This window comes from Haplochromis burtoni, unplaced genomic scaffold (genome assembly GCF_018398535.1).
Source record: "Haplochromis burtoni strain Fernald_Lab_line unplaced genomic scaffold, NCSU_Asbu1 Contig_190, whole genome shotgun sequence".
Lineage (NCBI taxonomy): Eukaryota > Metazoa > Chordata > Actinopteri > Cichliformes > Cichlidae > Haplochromis > Haplochromis burtoni.
Window position 1 is genome coordinate 419,072 of NW_024582551.1, and position 15,838 is coordinate 434,909.

At 49.9% G+C, this 15,838-nt stretch overlaps 3 protein-coding genes across 7 annotated transcripts in view; 2 read left to right on the forward strand and 1 right to left on the reverse strand.

The window, feature by feature from the left end:
* Positions 1 to 972: 972 nt before the first annotated feature.
* LOC102291669 (histidine N-acetyltransferase) lies at positions 973 to 7,389 on the reverse strand. 4 transcript variants are annotated; one of them, XM_005935923.3, is made up of 5 exons: positions 4,054 to 5,613; positions 3,527 to 3,875; positions 3,316 to 3,435; positions 2,995 to 3,219; positions 973 to 2,262 (listed from the first exon to the last, which is right to left on the reverse strand). In XM_005935923.3, the coding sequence occupies exons 3-5, from the start codon at positions 3,388 to 3,390 to the stop codon at positions 1,708 to 1,710; spliced, it is 855 nt and encodes a 284-aa protein (XP_005935985.1). In that variant the 5' UTR covers positions 3,391 to 3,435; positions 3,527 to 3,875; positions 4,054 to 5,613; the 3' UTR covers positions 973 to 1,707. The 4 variants fall into 4 exon arrangements, with proteins under 4 accessions (XP_005935985.1, XP_005935982.1, XP_005935983.1 ...); XM_005935920.3 differs by lacking the exons at positions 3,527 to 3,875; positions 4,054 to 5,613 and adding an exon at positions 6,586 to 7,389; XM_005935921.3 differs by having other exon boundaries at positions 3,527 to 5,613.
* A 74-nt stretch (positions 7,390 to 7,463) lies between these two features.
* On the forward strand, positions 7,464 to 12,271 carry creb3l4 (cAMP responsive element binding protein 3-like 4). Its single transcript, XM_005935927.3, has 9 exons — positions 7,464 to 7,604; positions 7,734 to 7,998; positions 8,723 to 8,832; positions 8,926 to 9,015; positions 9,098 to 9,204; positions 9,866 to 9,934; positions 10,453 to 10,537; positions 10,898 to 10,988; positions 11,332 to 12,271. Exons 1-9 carry the CDS (start codon positions 7,464 to 7,466, stop codon positions 11,640 to 11,642), a joined length of 1,269 nt encoding a protein of 422 aa, XP_005935989.1. The 3' UTR covers positions 11,643 to 12,271.
* Positions 12,272 to 12,967: 696 nt separating this feature from the next.
* Positions 12,968 to 15,838, forward strand: part of LOC102291151 (pleckstrin homology domain-containing family O member 1) — a 23,299-nt gene continuing 20,428 nt past the window's right edge. Inside the window, exons 1-2 of one of the 2 annotated variants that reach the window (XM_005935917.3) lie at positions 12,970 to 14,483; positions 15,192 to 15,338. In XM_005935917.3, coding sequence (XP_005935979.1) covers positions 14,457 to 14,483; positions 15,192 to 15,338 — 174 coding nt within the window. In that variant the 5' untranslated portion in view covers positions 12,970 to 14,456. Of the gene's footprint in view, positions 14,484 to 15,191; positions 15,339 to 15,838 lie in introns of both variants that reach the window. The other variant, XM_042225976.1, reaches the window with a different exon arrangement.

Genomic DNA, 15,838 nt, shown 5'->3' on the forward strand with positions numbered 1-15,838 from the left:
GTGAAAACTTCGGGCTCAAAGGTCACAGTAAGCACAAACAAAAGTCGTCCTGGCCTTTGGAAGCAACGCCTCATGATCCAAAATCATTGCTGAGACACAGATACCATGGAAACCACACCACAAAAATTCAAAATGACTAAAAATCTACTTAATTTACATGAAAAACCATAAAAAACAAAGCAGATGACCTCAAATTTAGGACCAATCACAGTGAAAAAATTAAATTATACACAAGGATAGACAGATACCATGAAAAAATCCAGACGTCCAACTATCAACTTCATTTAGATGCAGAAACACAGAAAGAGCCTGAAACACACTGAAATAGCCAAAGTACTAAACCACAGACTGTAAACAAAGATGGACAGAGCTCCTTAAACCTGCATTGCCTCTTCTGTCCATCAGGGGGCGACTCCTCTGTGATCTCTAATGAGTGGCAGGTGTGGCTGATTACAACATGATGCTTTTCTGGACTTTTCTACTCGGTCAGAACCCAAACAGGAACCTTCACAACACCGAGTAAACTCCACAGTGGACACCAGGGAAACATTCAAAAACACACACCACAATCCAAGAAGCACAAAGAACCCCACACTCAAAGTTCACAATCTTTAAAGCTTTCCGATAACGCTGCAGAAATCCAACACAGCGTCTGAAAGGTTTTTATAATGTGGGAAAGAACAGTGTGATTCTGGGAATCTGAAGGTTTGTCGTTTCCGTCCAGTCCGAGCCGTCTTTGGCTCCCTGCAGGAACGTCGAGACTCAATCGACAAACATTTAGCTTTTAATTCACCTTGTAAAGTGTGCATGTGTAAAAAGTGGCTGGAGGACAGAAACAGAAATATCTTCTCACTTCACTCGGACGATTCCAGAAACTGACCTTTGCCCCCAGAGGCGAGGTCAGCTGATGGGTTTCCCGCCTGATTCGGTGGATTTACAGGGCGAGGCACTCAGAAAGACCACAGAGCCAGATCAAGATTCAAATATCTGATTTTATTTATATTCAAGCAGCAACAACCTGGTGATTACATATCGACACAGTCAGAATTTTAAGAACGTTTCATGCGTGGGTCAGCAGGTGAACATAAAGGTGTGCGTCAGGTAAAGGTGCATCACATGAGATCATAAACAAACCTTATCTTCCATACAAAGACAAGCCTGTCAACACTGCTGCGTCTGTCACACGCAGACAGTAAAAATCACTTTATGTCCATCAGACGGTGTCTTAGATTTAAACACGAAGCTTTGTTTAGCAGAGAAAACTCTTCTCGTAGGTACGCGTCAGTGCAAGGAGCCGTTTGAGGCACCGCTGTTAACCGTTCAAGGATGAAGAAAGTCCTCACGAAGCCAATTCAATCCTCCAAGAACAGAGAAACCGTCCCGATTGTCACACGTGACTTATGAACGTTTGGAAAAATGGAAAATATCTGAAACGTGCTGAAACTCCACAACAACCTCTAGCAGCTGACCTAGAACCGAGGTTCTCTCAGCTGCTAGCGGTTACCTCTGAGTGACGATGATGATTTCCTATTGAATTGTTAAAACTCACACTAGTGCTTCTAAACAAACTTATAACATTTAATTAAACCTGCATGTGGAACCTCATGGGATCCTGGGAATCCAGGACAAAAGGTTTGGAAGTGTTTGAAGGAATCCTGGCAGAGGTCAAAATATCCGCCAGCATTCAAGCTGTCACGCCGAGGCCAGTCAGAGGTCTGTCTCCAGTATGACTTCCTCCCAGTAGTCCTTAAAAAATGACACGTTTGCATCGTTCTGACAGAACTGACGTAAGCCCGTCCACAGCCCAGGATCCACGTAGGTGTGGCAGACCAGGTAACCTTTAAGACTCGGCAGGAAAGCTTCCAGTTGTGCCAGAAACACGGCGCACACCGATGTCAGACTGCGGCCAAAGATGTTGATGTTGAGGCGCATGGCATTGTGGCGGTAGGGTACGGCATACGGTGGCGTGCCCAGACTGAGGGCAGCGGGCTCGAACTCACGGTCTACGATCCACGTTAGGCCTCTGCGCTGCAGCACCTCCAGGTTGGCCTCCACCGGCTTCAAGGGCTCCCAGTCGTTGATGACGGTTTTGCCGGGCAGCAGGTTGGAAACCACGTGGTCGGACAGGACCAGCGTCTCAGCCTGCCGCCAGCTCAGCGTGACCGGACCACAGGAGGAGTCGGCGTGGAGCGGATGTTTGGATCGAAGCTCAGTGATGAAGGAGCCCAGGTTGACCGCCTCACAGCACAAAGAAAAGATGGCCTGCAGGGGGCGACAGAGAGGACGGGGTGAGTCTGTGGTTTACTTACCCGTTCTGGTTCGACTCATCGCAGTTGCTCGGGAAACAAGTCCAAGTTTAGGCTTGGTCACAACACGCCACCGGACTATTCATGCTGTGATCCAGTCCATCATCCAATCACGTGGCATGTGTGCTCTTCACCCCCGTCACGAGTCTGAGGCCAAACTAAGAACCGCACATCTGTAGTTTCCATTCAGTGGACACGGAGGGATCGTTTACAGTCCAGGCTGGAAAAACCAGGCGGACTCTTCAACTGTAAGTGCTCAGAGCACGCTCAGTCTTAGGATGTGTCTGCAGCATCACGTAACCACGACAACAAAGGCCACCTTGCAATAACTAGAAGCCAGCGGTGATCTCTGACCAAACGTCAGTGTGATGACGCTGTGCCGGTCCTGCAGTCCTAACAGGAGAGTAATTATAAATGAATTCAAGTCGTTATTTATTTTTAAAAACCCTTTGATTCATTTCCTATGAATATCGACACATTAGCTTTACTTCTCAACCACGACGTTCATGAACTGAAAGTCTGCGTGCTTCAGGAGGACGCGGCATTTCTGCACAGCACGGTCAGAATAAAGGGAACGGCGCCGCTCGAACAGACGCATCAGCTTCTGCAAACAGCTGCGCGACGTCGCTGTGATGAAGAATTATCACCAACTTTGGTCACAATCACAAACCGGTGGACTGTGACACACCTCCTTTGCGATGAGCCTGTACTTGGCGAGCGTCTTCACTGAAGGATTGTCTCCTCGGCTCAGCCTCACAGCAGAGACTTCTGGGTAGTAGTGGCGGACGTAGTTGGTCACATGCATCTGGAGGGCGCTGGCGATGCCGCTGCCCCTCAGATCGGACACCACCCTGCGCCCCTGAAGTACTGCCGTCTGACCGCCATCCACCAGGAGCGCAGACTCCAGCGCCACCTGCAGGGAGATGGAGAATGCAGCTCAGTGTAGAAAAACAGAGCCGTGAAATGAAAACTGTGGTCTGCTTCCTCAGGGCTCGCCTTCACGCCTCACCACTCTGCCGTCGATCCGGGCGATGAAGACGACGCGTCCAGGCTCCTGCAGCCAGCGGTGAAAGAAGGCGGCCATGTAATCGAGCCCGTTGTAGTCCTCAGGCGTGCAGATGTTCAGGACCTGTGGGACAACACAGGCTCTGTTAGGAACGACGCTCTGAGGACACCTGGGCGTTCCTGACTCCGCCTCAAACAGACGTCAGAATACCTACAACTTCTAATTGGCGCAGAGCAAACGACGACACACGGGTCCGTGACGCTCAGCACTGATTTTAAGTTTGGCTGTTAAAGCCCTCCATCAATCACCTCCACGACATCTCCCAGGTTAACCACAGGTCAGAGGTCATCGCTGCTCCCAGCAACCTGCCTCGCCTGAAACTAAAGGGTCCGCGCCTCTGTCTGTCCCCACGGAGACCCCTTTAGACCTTTAAATCAGCTCTGAACGCGTCGTCTGTCTGAGGTGCTCAGAGTTTATCACTGTGATCTTATTTAACTGCTCAGATTTTCTTCAGGTATCGATTCTAACTTGTGACTCCTGCAATTCATGTGTGTCCTTTGTCCCTGTGAGAAATGACAAAGCGCCGAAGCAAACAGGAAATGAGGCAATGAGGTTTTTTAGTTAGTCACAGCAGTAAATTATGTGATGTTCAAAGTTTTTTAAAGCTGTTCAGCGGCGTGCTGCAGCGGGCGTGCTGCAGCGGCGTGCTGCAGCGTGCTGCAGCGGCGTGCACTCCTTCACCTCATATGTTTTATGGAGCAAACGCCATAAAGGCGAAGAGAACCGCTCGAGCAGCCGCGGTCAGTCGTCCTATCAGTGTGCATTCACTGAGTTCACATCTCACACTCTGACCGGTGATCTTTAGAGAGTCATGTGACTATTAATGGAAAAATGTTGGGACCTGCTGGAAGTCCTGCTCCTGGGCCAGGCAGTACACCACATCAGCTGCTTCCCCTCCTGCAGACATCCTGGTCCTGTTTCAGCCCCTGAGGTGTTTCCTCTGAAGCACTTTGCACCTGCAGAGAGCGGTCGACGGTTCCTCTGCGAAGCTTCTGGAGAGTCCAGAGGTCAGAAAGCTGTCTGCTGAGCCAACGCTCAGGGCTGCGTTCAGCATCCACACCCCTGCAGCTGGGGCTGGAGTGCTGACAGCGTTCGCCTCTCACAGCGATAGTTTCATCTGTCAGATTATCATCGTTTCTGTCTCTGAGTGCTTTAGTGGTAAAACTGATTCAGATTTTCAGAATAAAAGCTTTGTTTCAGCATTAAAAACATGTAAAATTCTTTCTGCAGGTGCGTAAAGTTCAAACTGTTCAAACTCCACTTCTGCAGAACTTCGGGTGACTGTGAATGCAGCTTCTGAAGCCACGCCCTCTGCCGAGGATTTCACCAGCAAAGGATCCATCAGCATCCAATCAGATGGTGGAGGTGTGAGATTTAAAGAGTTACCTGTAAGAGGAAACCTTCAGAGACCAAACAGTCACACCTGGTGGTGAAGTGCCAGCGCTGCAGTCACGGTGACGGGGCAGGTGTTTAGGAGCAGGGCTCTGGTTGGGTTTGCTGGTTTAGACTTGTAAATACTAATAAAAATGAACAGAAAAACAAAGGGGAGGAGCCTCATGTTGGAGAAGCAAACATGTCGGCACAGGTGCTGACCAACTCGCAGAGAACAGTGTGCTCGTAATAACAGACGTTCAGGTTTTCTGCTGCTTCAGCCTGAGGCACACATCACACTCGTGCTTCTACATCCTCTGCTGAGCAACCTCTGACCTCTGACCTGCTGCTCAGGTTCAACAGGTAGTGGTCAGAGTGAATTGAGCTGCTGTGAGATTAACTTTGAGAAAATGCTTCTCGTGGCCGTCAGGATGGGCTTGTGGGTGAAGTGTGGGGTCAGGCCTCTTAGGTCCAAATCATTCGGTTCTCCTCTCAGCATCTCTACAGAGGAACACCTTAGCCCCCCCAGGTCTTCACAGCTGACGATGACACAGAGTCATATGACGGCTGATAACACGGGAACTGTCAGAGGAGCCATCTTCAGCAGAGCCTCAAACCTCCAGAGCCCAGAGGCAGGAGAGCAGGTCCAGGGACACTTGGAACATCTGCATGCTGCCAATGGAAGCGATCCCTCCATCTTTGTCCAGGGTGGGCTCCTGCACCGGATGCACGGTCATTGGATATTCCATGACGCTGTAAATCACGTCAGACCGGAGTCATTTTTATCAACTCTTAACCTTTAACAACCTGCTGCAGATTTGAACTCACTGTTCAAACTGGCTAATTCGCTTTAGTGCTGATTTTATCTGTTGTCAAGTTTTGTTTTGCAATTCTAACTTATTTTATATATTTTTATAACTATTGTCCTTTTCATTTTTTCTTTTGTAGGTGATCTTGGGTTTCTGAAAGGCGCCCTCAAATAAAATGTATTATTATTATTATTATTATTATTATTATTATTATTATTATTACATTAATAATAATATTATTAACATTCCTGTTGGTGGCCCTCAGACAGCAGAGGGCTCTGTTTAGTCTGCCTGATTATAGGAAGAGAAGAAGAAGTCGGGCATGCGCAGAGGCGGAGGAGGCTGTGAGCTGCCAGCTGGACTCCGTGTTCCACCGTGAAGCGACACGAACGTCCGTGTGTGTGTGTGTGAGAGTGTGAGTGTGTGAGAGAGAGAGAGAAAGAGAGAGGAGGAGGAGCACCGCTGATGAAGATCCGGAGCGTTTGTACCGGAAACGACAACAGCAGAGCTCCGTGTGTCAGCTGTGAGTATCCTCTGCTGCTCCTCCGGTCCGACCGGGACCGCGCCTGGAGAGTGCTGGAAAGTTTTTGAATGGCACACAAAGAGGAAGAGTGAGAAAAGTACTGAGTTTAGAAGTACTCTGTTACAGTAAAAGTACAGGAGTGTGCTGTGCGGTTATGAGAAGTCATAAGTGTCACTGCAGGTGTGACCAGTGGGAGTCTGCACATGCTCAGTTCGACCCTCTCCTGGGTAGACAGTAGGAGCTTGGACCATTTGTTTTGGAGGTAAGGTGAGTTTACCTTCATCTCTGACTGAGTAATCTAAAGTAATCCCATTCTGGGTGTCTCGCCTCAACCGGGGACCTCATTAGTGAATGAGCCCGGTTGGATGAGCTCTGCTCCACCCTGGCTGTGGCGAGCGTGCTCTGGGTTGGAGCGTTTCACCTGGTGTGTTGTTGTGATGTCGTTCGTCTCAAGCTGAGACTTTGCAAAGGCTGTATATCAAAGATGGACACGGCTGCTGTGACACTGACCGCTGGTTGAAGTCCCGCGTTGATTGTTGATGTCATCGGTTGTTTGCAGCCACCCAACGACCAATGAACCAATGGCCCTCAGTCTGCAGGAGAAACGTCCTTGTGGTTTCTTTGGGCGCTCGCAGGCTGCCGTAGCGGGCTGTAAACATGTTGTAAAGTTTTAACCTGAGGGTCTGAGGGATCACCTCACTGCTGGGCTGCAGCTTGTGTCCATCTTTTACGTACAGTCTTAACAGGAAGACCTTTGCTAGACCATAATTGGGACAACAGGTGATGACATAAATGTGGCGGGTACAGCTGAGGCTGGCTCGGTGGAGTGTTTCCCTCTGAAGCATGACTTGGATTCACCCGTGAGGCTGTTTTATTGTTCAGCTCATGTGACTTCAGGTGAATCGGAGGCGGTCTCAGTCTGCAGGTTCCTCGCTGTCGTGTTTGGAAGCTAAGAGACGTGGGACAGGTCGGGCTTGTTTGCAGAGAAACACGTTTGGCAGCCTATCAGGTCTCAGCTCAGGTGTGTGCGTTTGGGTGTGTGCCTACCAGGATGTCCTCCTCAGAGCTGCTTTACCTGCTCTCCACACACACACACACACACACACACACACACACACACACACACACACACACACACACACACACACAACTGCTTTGCCTGTTTGTCAGCTGCTGCTAGGTCATGTGACCCACACAGATGCCTTTTGCACACTGCTGCAGCGTCTCAGGCTTTCAGAACAGCGAAGGTGTCGTATTCAGGAACTCGAGCTGAAGAGCTTCAGCTGTGACCTCTGCTCTGCTTTCCCATACAGTGTCCGCCTCTAGCTCCTCCTCCTCCCCCCTCTCTGTCTGGTACTGATCCAGGTGTGAACCTGTGTCTGCAGGTGATGGATGCAGAGAGCGGGGAGCTGTTTCTCGGCGTCATGGCATCCGGGAGCTGGCAGCTCGACGGTCCGTTCTCCTCCTCAGAGCTCATCCCGGCCGGCTCAGAGAAGCCCCTGCAGGACTGGGCGGTGGACCCCGAGTGTGTGAGTGTCTGTGATCACATGACCACTCAGAGAGGAAGTGTTTATCTGAAACTTTGAAGTGGCGGCGAGTTTTTCCATGTCTGATGTGGCCTTGCTGTTCGTGACTGTGTAAAATGTGACCTTCATCAGATTCTCAATGACAGCGACTCCGAGGACGTCCTCCACGCCGTCGATCCAAACGAGGTGTTTCCCAGCGGGCCACCGGCTGACCCGTCATCAGAGAGCGACAGCGGGATCTCCGAGGACCCCGCCGTCGAGAGTCCTGTCACCATGGTGACTGCAGCGGGCACCCAGCTGGAGCCAACGACAGTTTACCAGCTGGTTTATGACATCAGCGGGCTGGGCGGTGCTAAGACTGGAGCTGGACAGGAGAACATCATCTCCATCGAGCTCGGTGAGGCCACGCTTTGTTTCTGCTGTTCAGGATTCGATGAATCAGGCGACATTCAGCGGCGGCAGCTAGCTTCATGCTCGTGTCGACTGAGCTTAAAGAAGTTTGTTTAATTAAAGCATCAGCAGATGATTCATGCTGAGAATCAGCTGAAGTCCAACTTTAGTGTAGTACCAGGTGTCTCCACCAGGGGGCGTGTGAGTATTAACAGAAGCTATAGCATACATTTTCATTGCTATGCAGATGATGCCCATCTCAGTGGTACCTCAGATGGCCCCGCCCCTCCCGAGCCTGGCTCTGCTGGAGGTTACTTCCTGTTAAAGGGGAGTTTTTCCTTCCCACTGTCGCCAAAGTGCTTGAGTGTTTGTCTCTATGGTTGGAGGGTCTTTACAATATAAAGTGATTGATTTGGCGCTACATGAACAAAGTTAATTGAATTTAACTACGAACTCGTTCTGATGTGAAACTGCGAGCTGGTTTTGCACACGGATGAAACACTGCCCCCTGCTGGTGACGTCATGGTTAGTTTGGAACGATGATGATTTTAAATCATTGTTTAATATTTTTAGGTGGCGTTCACTGAAGCTTTCAGCTTCCTGTTAAACGACCTGGTGTGAAGCCAAAAACTATGACTCCACCCATTTAAAGAAAAAATCGACAGTGTGATGTAAGCACGGCAGAAACAGGAAGGAGTGGCGTCGTTAATGGTGGTGCACTCTCTCTGCAGATCAGTGGAGCTCTCAGCTGCTGCTGTCGGACTCGTGCGTCGTGAGCGAGCTACCTGTGGTTTCGGCGCCGCGGCTCACCGTCCCTCCTCCCAGCCTCGACGACGACCTGGTGAGCCTCTGTTTCCTTTTTTTTTTTTTTTTTTTTTTCCTTGTCCTTCGTCAGGCTCCGCCCTAACGACTCATTCTTCTTCTTCTGTTGCAGCTGTGCCTGGATCTTCAGCTGACCGAGGAGGAGCAGAAGCTGCTGACCCAGGAGGGCGTATCGCTGCCCAGCAACCTCCCCCTCACCAAGGTCGGGTGCACAGATGCTCTCAGGCCGCCGCGTTTCTGTGTCAGGTGCACGCTGCTGACTTTGAACCGAACTTTATTCACAGGCCGAGGAGCGAATCCTGAAGAAGGTCCGGAGGAAGATCCGCAACAAGCAGTCGGCTCAGGACAGCCGGCGGCGGAGGAAGGAGTACATCGACGGGCTGGAGAGCAGGTAACCGGCCAGCTGACCGTCGCCGCGTCGCTGACATAGACTCCATTTCCAGACGTGTTGTGAGGTTTTTTCAGCGAGTCGATAGTTCGTCCCCCCGCCTTCATTTATCTGCTCTCACTTTCAATTTGAACTTCCTTCCATCCTCCAGGGGTCGTGACCCCGCTGAACTTCAGCCGTCTCCAGTGTCGCAGTCCACGTCACGAGGGTTAACGCTGGATGAGGGCGGCGTTGTCACACGTTCACCTGCAGATTGGCTGCTATGAGCAGGAGAAGGAGGGGCTCGCTCTGTGTCAGCGAGAGCGGCTCAGATGTGTTTTTGTTGTGGGTTCAGAGTAATGAGGGAGTCACAGCTGTGTGTTAAATCGATGCTATAGGTCCGTCGTGACCACAAACCCCGCCCCATATTGTGTTTCCTCCTGTGACTTCTTCAGCTTAGAGAAACCTCAGCGCCACCTGTTGTATTGATGATGAAACCGCAGAGCGACAGAAAGTTACGCCTTGACACCGAGCGGCGTCGCCGGGTTACTGGCGTTAAATTGTCATTAACGAAGACGGCGCTAAACGTGTTTTTAAAGCTCTCAGCCTCACAGGCAGAGTTACGTCTGTGTGAGCGGTGATGTAAATAACCTTCGTGTGTGTGTGTGTGTGTGCGTGCTGACAGGGCGGCGGCGTGCTCGATGCAGAACAAAGAGCTGCAGCGGACGGTGGAGCAGCTGGAGAAACGTAACAAGTATGAACACGCTTTACTGATTATTGAGGTCACAGAGAGGTCACTTCCTGTGACATAAACACAGGGAACGATGTCGAGCTCACACTCTGTAGGTTTTATTGTAATCTCACACAGTTTGGTGACATGAGTTTATTTATGAGCTTTTCCAGGATAATTGATCAGGTGACCCTCACTCCTGAATCCTGACTCGGAGGATGAAGGAGGAAAGTTGGGATTATTTGTTAGTGTGTTCAGGAATACCACAGACATGTTATTCCAGACACTTCTGTCACAAACAGGATCAGAAACATCCACATCAGGGAGACCTCCCTGTGGTTCTGACTCCCACCAACAGGGGGCACTGTGCTCTCCCTTTAAATGTGAACCTCGGACAGCTCAGTCACGAGGACCTGAGTCTGTCTGAAACAGTCAGATTTACTTTTTAGTTTCTTCTTGAACTTCCTGCTGAGTTTGCTGCTTGCTGATTGGTTCACCTGTTCAGGTAAGCCCTAACCAGCCCCTGTGTTCCTGCTCCTCAGCTCTCTGCTGGCTCAGCTGCAGCAGCTTCAGTCTCTCATCAAGCAGACGGTCAGTAAAGGAGCCCAGACCAGCACCTGCCTACTGGTACGACCACCTTAAACCCGTTAAGGTGGAATGAAGTCTGTTTTGTTTTTGTTTGTTTGTTTTAGTTCTGCTCCTACACACACACACACACACACGTTCAGCTATCTTAGTGAGGACCTTCATTGACCTTAATAACCCTAACCATGAATGAATGCCTGACCCTAAACCTAACCATAACCGAATTGTAACCCTGACACTGAAACCGCATTTTGAGCTTCAAAAATGTCTTCAGACTTTTGTGTGTCCTCACAAGTGACTGTTCTCACAAGTATAGTAGAATGCAGATTTCGGTCCTCACAATGACAGCTAGACAGGAACACAGACACACACACTCTGACCCTGCTCCTCGTGTGTCTTCAGATCATCCTCGTCTCTCTCGGTCTGATCATCCTGCCGAGCTTCAGCCCGTTCAGCCGCCACCGTGCAGACGACGACTACAGACCCACAGGAGGTTGGTCCCTGATGACATCACTTCCTGTTTGAGCATCTGTGATGGCAGCGCAGGGTTTAGATGGAGGCTTTTGGGGAAGCTGAGAGTTTGTAGGATTGAACATTTTAAATAAAAATAGTTCTTCAGGCGCTCGAGCGCTTCCTGACGCTCGCTGTGTAAATATTGCGACGCAGGTAAACACGTCTGGTTCACAGAAAGATGTTTCACATCCTGGTCTCATGTTGTCGGTGTGGCAGGAATGTTGCCTCAGACTGGAAAGTGAATCCTAGGAATAACTTCGGTCGCGTTTTCTCCTCGGCACGTCAAACCGCTGGACTCATGATTTATTTTTTCATCTTTCCAGTGATTTCCAGAAACATCCTGACGGATGCGTCGTCCTCTCAGCCGACCTCAGACGACGCCTACGGTGCGACGTCCCTGCAGTCTGAGCCCCCCGCTCTCAGCCAATCAAAACCTCCTGAGGGAACGTCGAATCTCCCAGAACCAACAGAAAACCACGAACACGCAGCCGCAGACGGTACGGAGGGGAGCCGGTCGGGAAACGGCTCGGTGGTTGCTGCCGAGCAGACGGAACCCGGCGCCCTCGGCCAGAAGTCGACGGTCCGAGGAGGACGGCGCGATCAGGCCAAACCGGGACACGCCGATGAGATGTAGAAACCGGACTTCCTGTTTTGAAGGAAAAAAAACCCCGACCTGCCCAATCGATCAGCTGATCGGTGCTGATTTATGGTGGTGGATTTCAAATGATCAAAAACACCAGACGGTATTATTCACGCCGAAACAAACCCTGTTAGCATCTACGGACATCCAGCACGAAGGTGAAGGTTCAAACTCGCCGTGGCTTTTCACCGTCGCCTGTTAGCATGCTAAGTCACGAGTACGCCAAAAGTCTTTGTTTGTTTAATAAATAAAAGGTTTTCTTCACAAATACGTGAGCAAACGTTACTTGTTTGAGTTGCAGCGTTGCTCATACGCCACATAAACGTGTGGATGTTAGCGGCGCGGTGCGGTGCGGCGACCGCTTTTCTTTTTCTTTCTGGGATGAAAAATGAATCAGTTGTGACGTCTGGAGTGATTATTGCCAAGTTTGATTTTTTTCTTGTAGCGTGTCCTGATCATAAAGGAGCTAAATCATCTACAAACTGCTGCGAGGAGCTCGTGCACCTTTGTGACACGTGGTGACCTCATCATTTCAGACTTTGGCCACGCTGAATGTGCAGAGCGCCCCCTGAAGTGAAACGTGTGTAAATGTCTTTCTGGGTGAATTAAACTGTTTTTGCTGATCTCAGTTTCTTGGATTGATTCGTTTGTTTTGCTGCGTCTGAACTTTGACCTTTAAACGCCGTCAGACTTCACGGATCCGCCGGTCCCTGCAGGCCGAGCAGAGGAACCTGCTTCAGTTTCACCTCCGTACCTCCCAGCTTCGTTTCAGGATCTGCTACATTAAAGGGAAACCGAGCGTGTGCAGCAGCACGGCGAGGCCGACTGGTCTGACTGGAGCTGCCAGCTGGTTTTTTTTTTTTGTAATGAATAAAAAATAAAGTGACGTTTCCGTGCTGATGTTTGGGATCATTCAGACACTGCTGCACTTCACACAGAAACCATCAGAGGGCGTCACAGACCAAAGGCAGTGAGTCTCAGCTTCGATCTGATTGGGCGTCTCATGAAACACTAAAAATCAATCGTTTATAAAATCAGGTTTTACTTTCGTAAAACTTGAAGGTCACTTGTCACTAAACTATGATACGTTTTTATTTTTTGATTTATGTCATGGAAGCATTTTTAGATTAATATTTATATTTGATTATTATTATTATATGTTTTGATATCTTTTCCAGTTGTGTCTTTATAATTATTACTTTAACAATTGGTGTTTTTATTTGTTACGATTTTTATGATTTGAATTGATTTTTGTCAGTTCCTTATTTTAATATTTTTTCTATTTAATTTAATAATTTCTGAGTTTTCAGAGTTTCCTTTTTAATCATTTATTTATTTTTTGAAGTTATTTTTTCATTGTTACTGTTTATTATTATTTATAGCTGAGCAGTGCTGTTGGCCGTGGGTGTCGGCTGCTGGTGAGTCCGAGCTGATCGGGTTGAACCTGCGGCTCTAATCTGCTGCTGTTGTTTTGGGCGGATTGTCCCTTTAATGATGGGGTCGGGGATAATCTGCAGATGAGCCGCCACCTCTCGCTGTGACCCAGTTTGTGATCTACACTGGGACTGAAACTGACTCCAGATCAGAGCCGAACCTGGAAACATCTGTCAGATCAACCCGATGCAGATCTAGAGACGAGGACTGCAGAGCAGCTGCAGACTCGTGAGGACGCGGCGTCTGCAGATGGCGTCTGCAGTTTGCGGACACCATCTGCAAACCAAAACTGCAGTCTGCAGTTCATGGCATGATTTCAGAGTTGATGAGGATGTTGGGGCAGTCTGATGCGCGTTTCATCACAGTTTTGGTCAATGCTAATGCAGTTCATGCGACGGCCACAGGGGGGCACTAATTAAAGATCCTGTAATGGAGCACGGTAAAGACGGGCGGTCGTGTTGGTTCGGTGAGCAGGGTCGGAGAAAGCGTTTTATCGTCATTCTGATTAAAGTTTGTTTCTCTACATTTGAGTCGTTTGGTTTCTTGACCAATGACGTGCTCGCTGTGAGCTGATGGTGCTCACCTCCATCCATAAATCACCAGCAGTTATTTCATTTTTTGGAGTTTGAGGCTTTCAGATATTTGTCAGTACTTTAGAGATCACCTCCCTCCTCCTCTCTCCCCCGCTTGTGTCCACAGGCTGAGGTCAGTTTCCTTCGCCAGGCGCAGGCGGCGTCTGTGTGACACATTTCACCCTCGTGGATTATCTCTGTGAACATGCCATAATCTACATCATGCTGTGGATTAGCACAGATGTCTGTGGGATTACAGAGAGTGCCGTGTGTTTCCTGAAGCTGAAGCTGGAACCAGGCTCAGCTTCAGGTCTCGGGTCTGTTCAGCCCAAAAGGAGAAGACTGTCCTCCCAGTCGGAGGCAGCGGAGCCTCTGCTGGACACCAGAGGAACTGCAGGCTCGAGCGTTACTGCCCACCCTGTGACGTCAGCGCTTTCAGTAGCTCTCATTCTCGGCCACTCCCGCTGTCCGCCGGAGGGGGGCGCTTCCGGGCTGCCGATGAGCCGCTGAGCCAGCGGGCAGGCGGGGGGGACAGGGAGGAGGAGTAACCGGACACCCAAGCACGGAGCGGCTGCTGGCCGGTCAGAGTGCGGCGGAGCCCGGCGGCAGCCACAGCAGCGAGTCACTCAGCACAGTGAGACCGAGCAACAGAGCCGTGGAGCGGCGGAGCTGAGGCGGAGGCTCCGGTCTCCCCTGCAGGAGTTTGACTGCTTTAACGGCTCTCCGAGTCTCCATCGAGCGGATAACGGAGTTCCCGTGAAAGTGGGAGAAGTGTCGCGATCAGCCGCCGGACACCGGCAGCATGAAGAGGAGCAGCTCCGGGAAACGGGTGAGTGATACCGGGACAGAGGGCGACCCCCGGGGCTCTCTCCGTTAAAGCAGAACTCGAAGAACAAAACCCCGAGGATTAGTTTTATTCTGAAGGCTGAGAGCCGCAGGCGTCTCAAGAACCCACGTCCGGTTTTCATAATAAAGGCCTCACTCTGCTGATGCTTAAAAAGTGCCAAAAGGCCAACAAACAGACGGAGAAGTGATGTTTTTAACAGTGACCCGGTCTGTGAGGGTCTGTGAGGGTCTGTGAGGTCCAGGCCGGTCCTGGAGGCTTTAAAGTGACCTGAATGTGGTGTGATGGTTAATCTGCTCAGCAGCTCCAGTTTCAGTTACAGCCTTTAATGGACTTGCATAACAACCATCTGACCCCAAACCGGCTGAACTCAGAATGAAAGCAGTTAGAGGCGGGCTCTGTCGGTGCTACACACACCTGTCTGTTCATACAGGTGAGGATGAAGAAACAGAGAAACAGACGACATAAAGGACAAAAAGTAATAGAAATCAGCGTCTCCCAGTCTGTACACAACAGAAAACAGAGTAGAAACAGTAATAGAAGCATGAATAGAAACACAAGTAGAGTATTATAAACAAAGACTAAAAATACAAACTGAGGAGATGAGGTTGATTTAGGCTGAGCTTCTGGAGCCGTGTTGACAGGTTTCCCTGCTCCTCACCTGCTCTGTCGGCTTCCTGTTTCTTGTCTCAGGGCGCGTCCGAGTCGGCGCCGCAGAACGCGCCGCCTGATAAAGTGGGCTGGATCAGGAAGTTCTGCGGCAAAGGGATCTTCAGAGAGATCTGGAAGAACCGCTTTGTCTTTCTGAGAGGAGACCAGCTGTTCATCTGTGAGAAGGAGGTGAGTCAGAGAGGGCGGGGCCTACAGGTGACCAACCCCTGACACTCACTCACTCACTCAATTAGTCAATCAATCAATCGATCAGTGGATATGATCAGAGGTAGAAGGTCTCTGATCCTCACAGCGTGATCACCTGTAACCAGCAGCCAGGTGACACCTGTGATGTCATTAAGAAGGTTAACGAGGAACAGATTTAAAGGGACTGCGCAGCTTTTTCATGAAACTGTTACAGAACCTTACAGGAGAACTCTTGCAGAGAACATCTGACATGTTGAACTTGGTAAACACTGAAGTACCTCAGAGTACTCCAAAGTACCTCTATGTGCATGCATTGAGAGTATTGTGTGTAGTATTTTTAGCCTTCCTCCAAATTCTGCAGTTCAGTTTGCAAACAGAAAGATTCTCCTCGGGTTTCATCAGCCGACGTTCTGCAGGAGTCGAGTTTCAGTCCGAGCTACAGATACACAGAGTGCTCCGGTTTCACTGCTGCAGCACAGGAA

What these genes read in the sequence shown, in the direction of transcription:
- LOC102291669 (XM_005935919.3), bottom strand. Translation starts at nt 4,279, where the DNA reads ATGTCTGCAGGAGGGGAAGCAGCTGATGTGGTGTACTGCCTGGCCCAG. An exon ending in AGGAGCAGGACTTCCAGCAG is followed by an intron (nt 3,436 to 4,213) that starts GTCCCAACATTT and finishes GTTGTCCCACAG; the next exon opens with GTCCTGAACATCTGCACGCC. An exon ending in CCCGGATCGACGGCAGAGTG is followed by an intron (nt 3,220 to 3,315) that starts GTGAGGCGTGAA and finishes ATCTCCCTGCAG; the next exon opens with GTGGCGCTGGAGTCTGCGCT.
- creb3l4 (XM_005935927.3), top strand. Translation starts at nt 7,464, where the DNA reads ATGGATGCAGAGAGCGGGGAGCTGTTTCTCGGCGTCATGGCATCCGGG. An exon ending in GGGCGGTGGACCCCGAGTGT is followed by an intron (nt 7,605 to 7,733) that starts GTGAGTGTCTGT and finishes GACCTTCATCAG; the next exon opens with ATTCTCAATGACAGCGACTC. An exon ending in CATCATCTCCATCGAGCTCG is followed by an intron (nt 7,999 to 8,722) that starts GTGAGGCCACGC and finishes CTCTCTCTGCAG; the next exon opens with ATCAGTGGAGCTCTCAGCTG.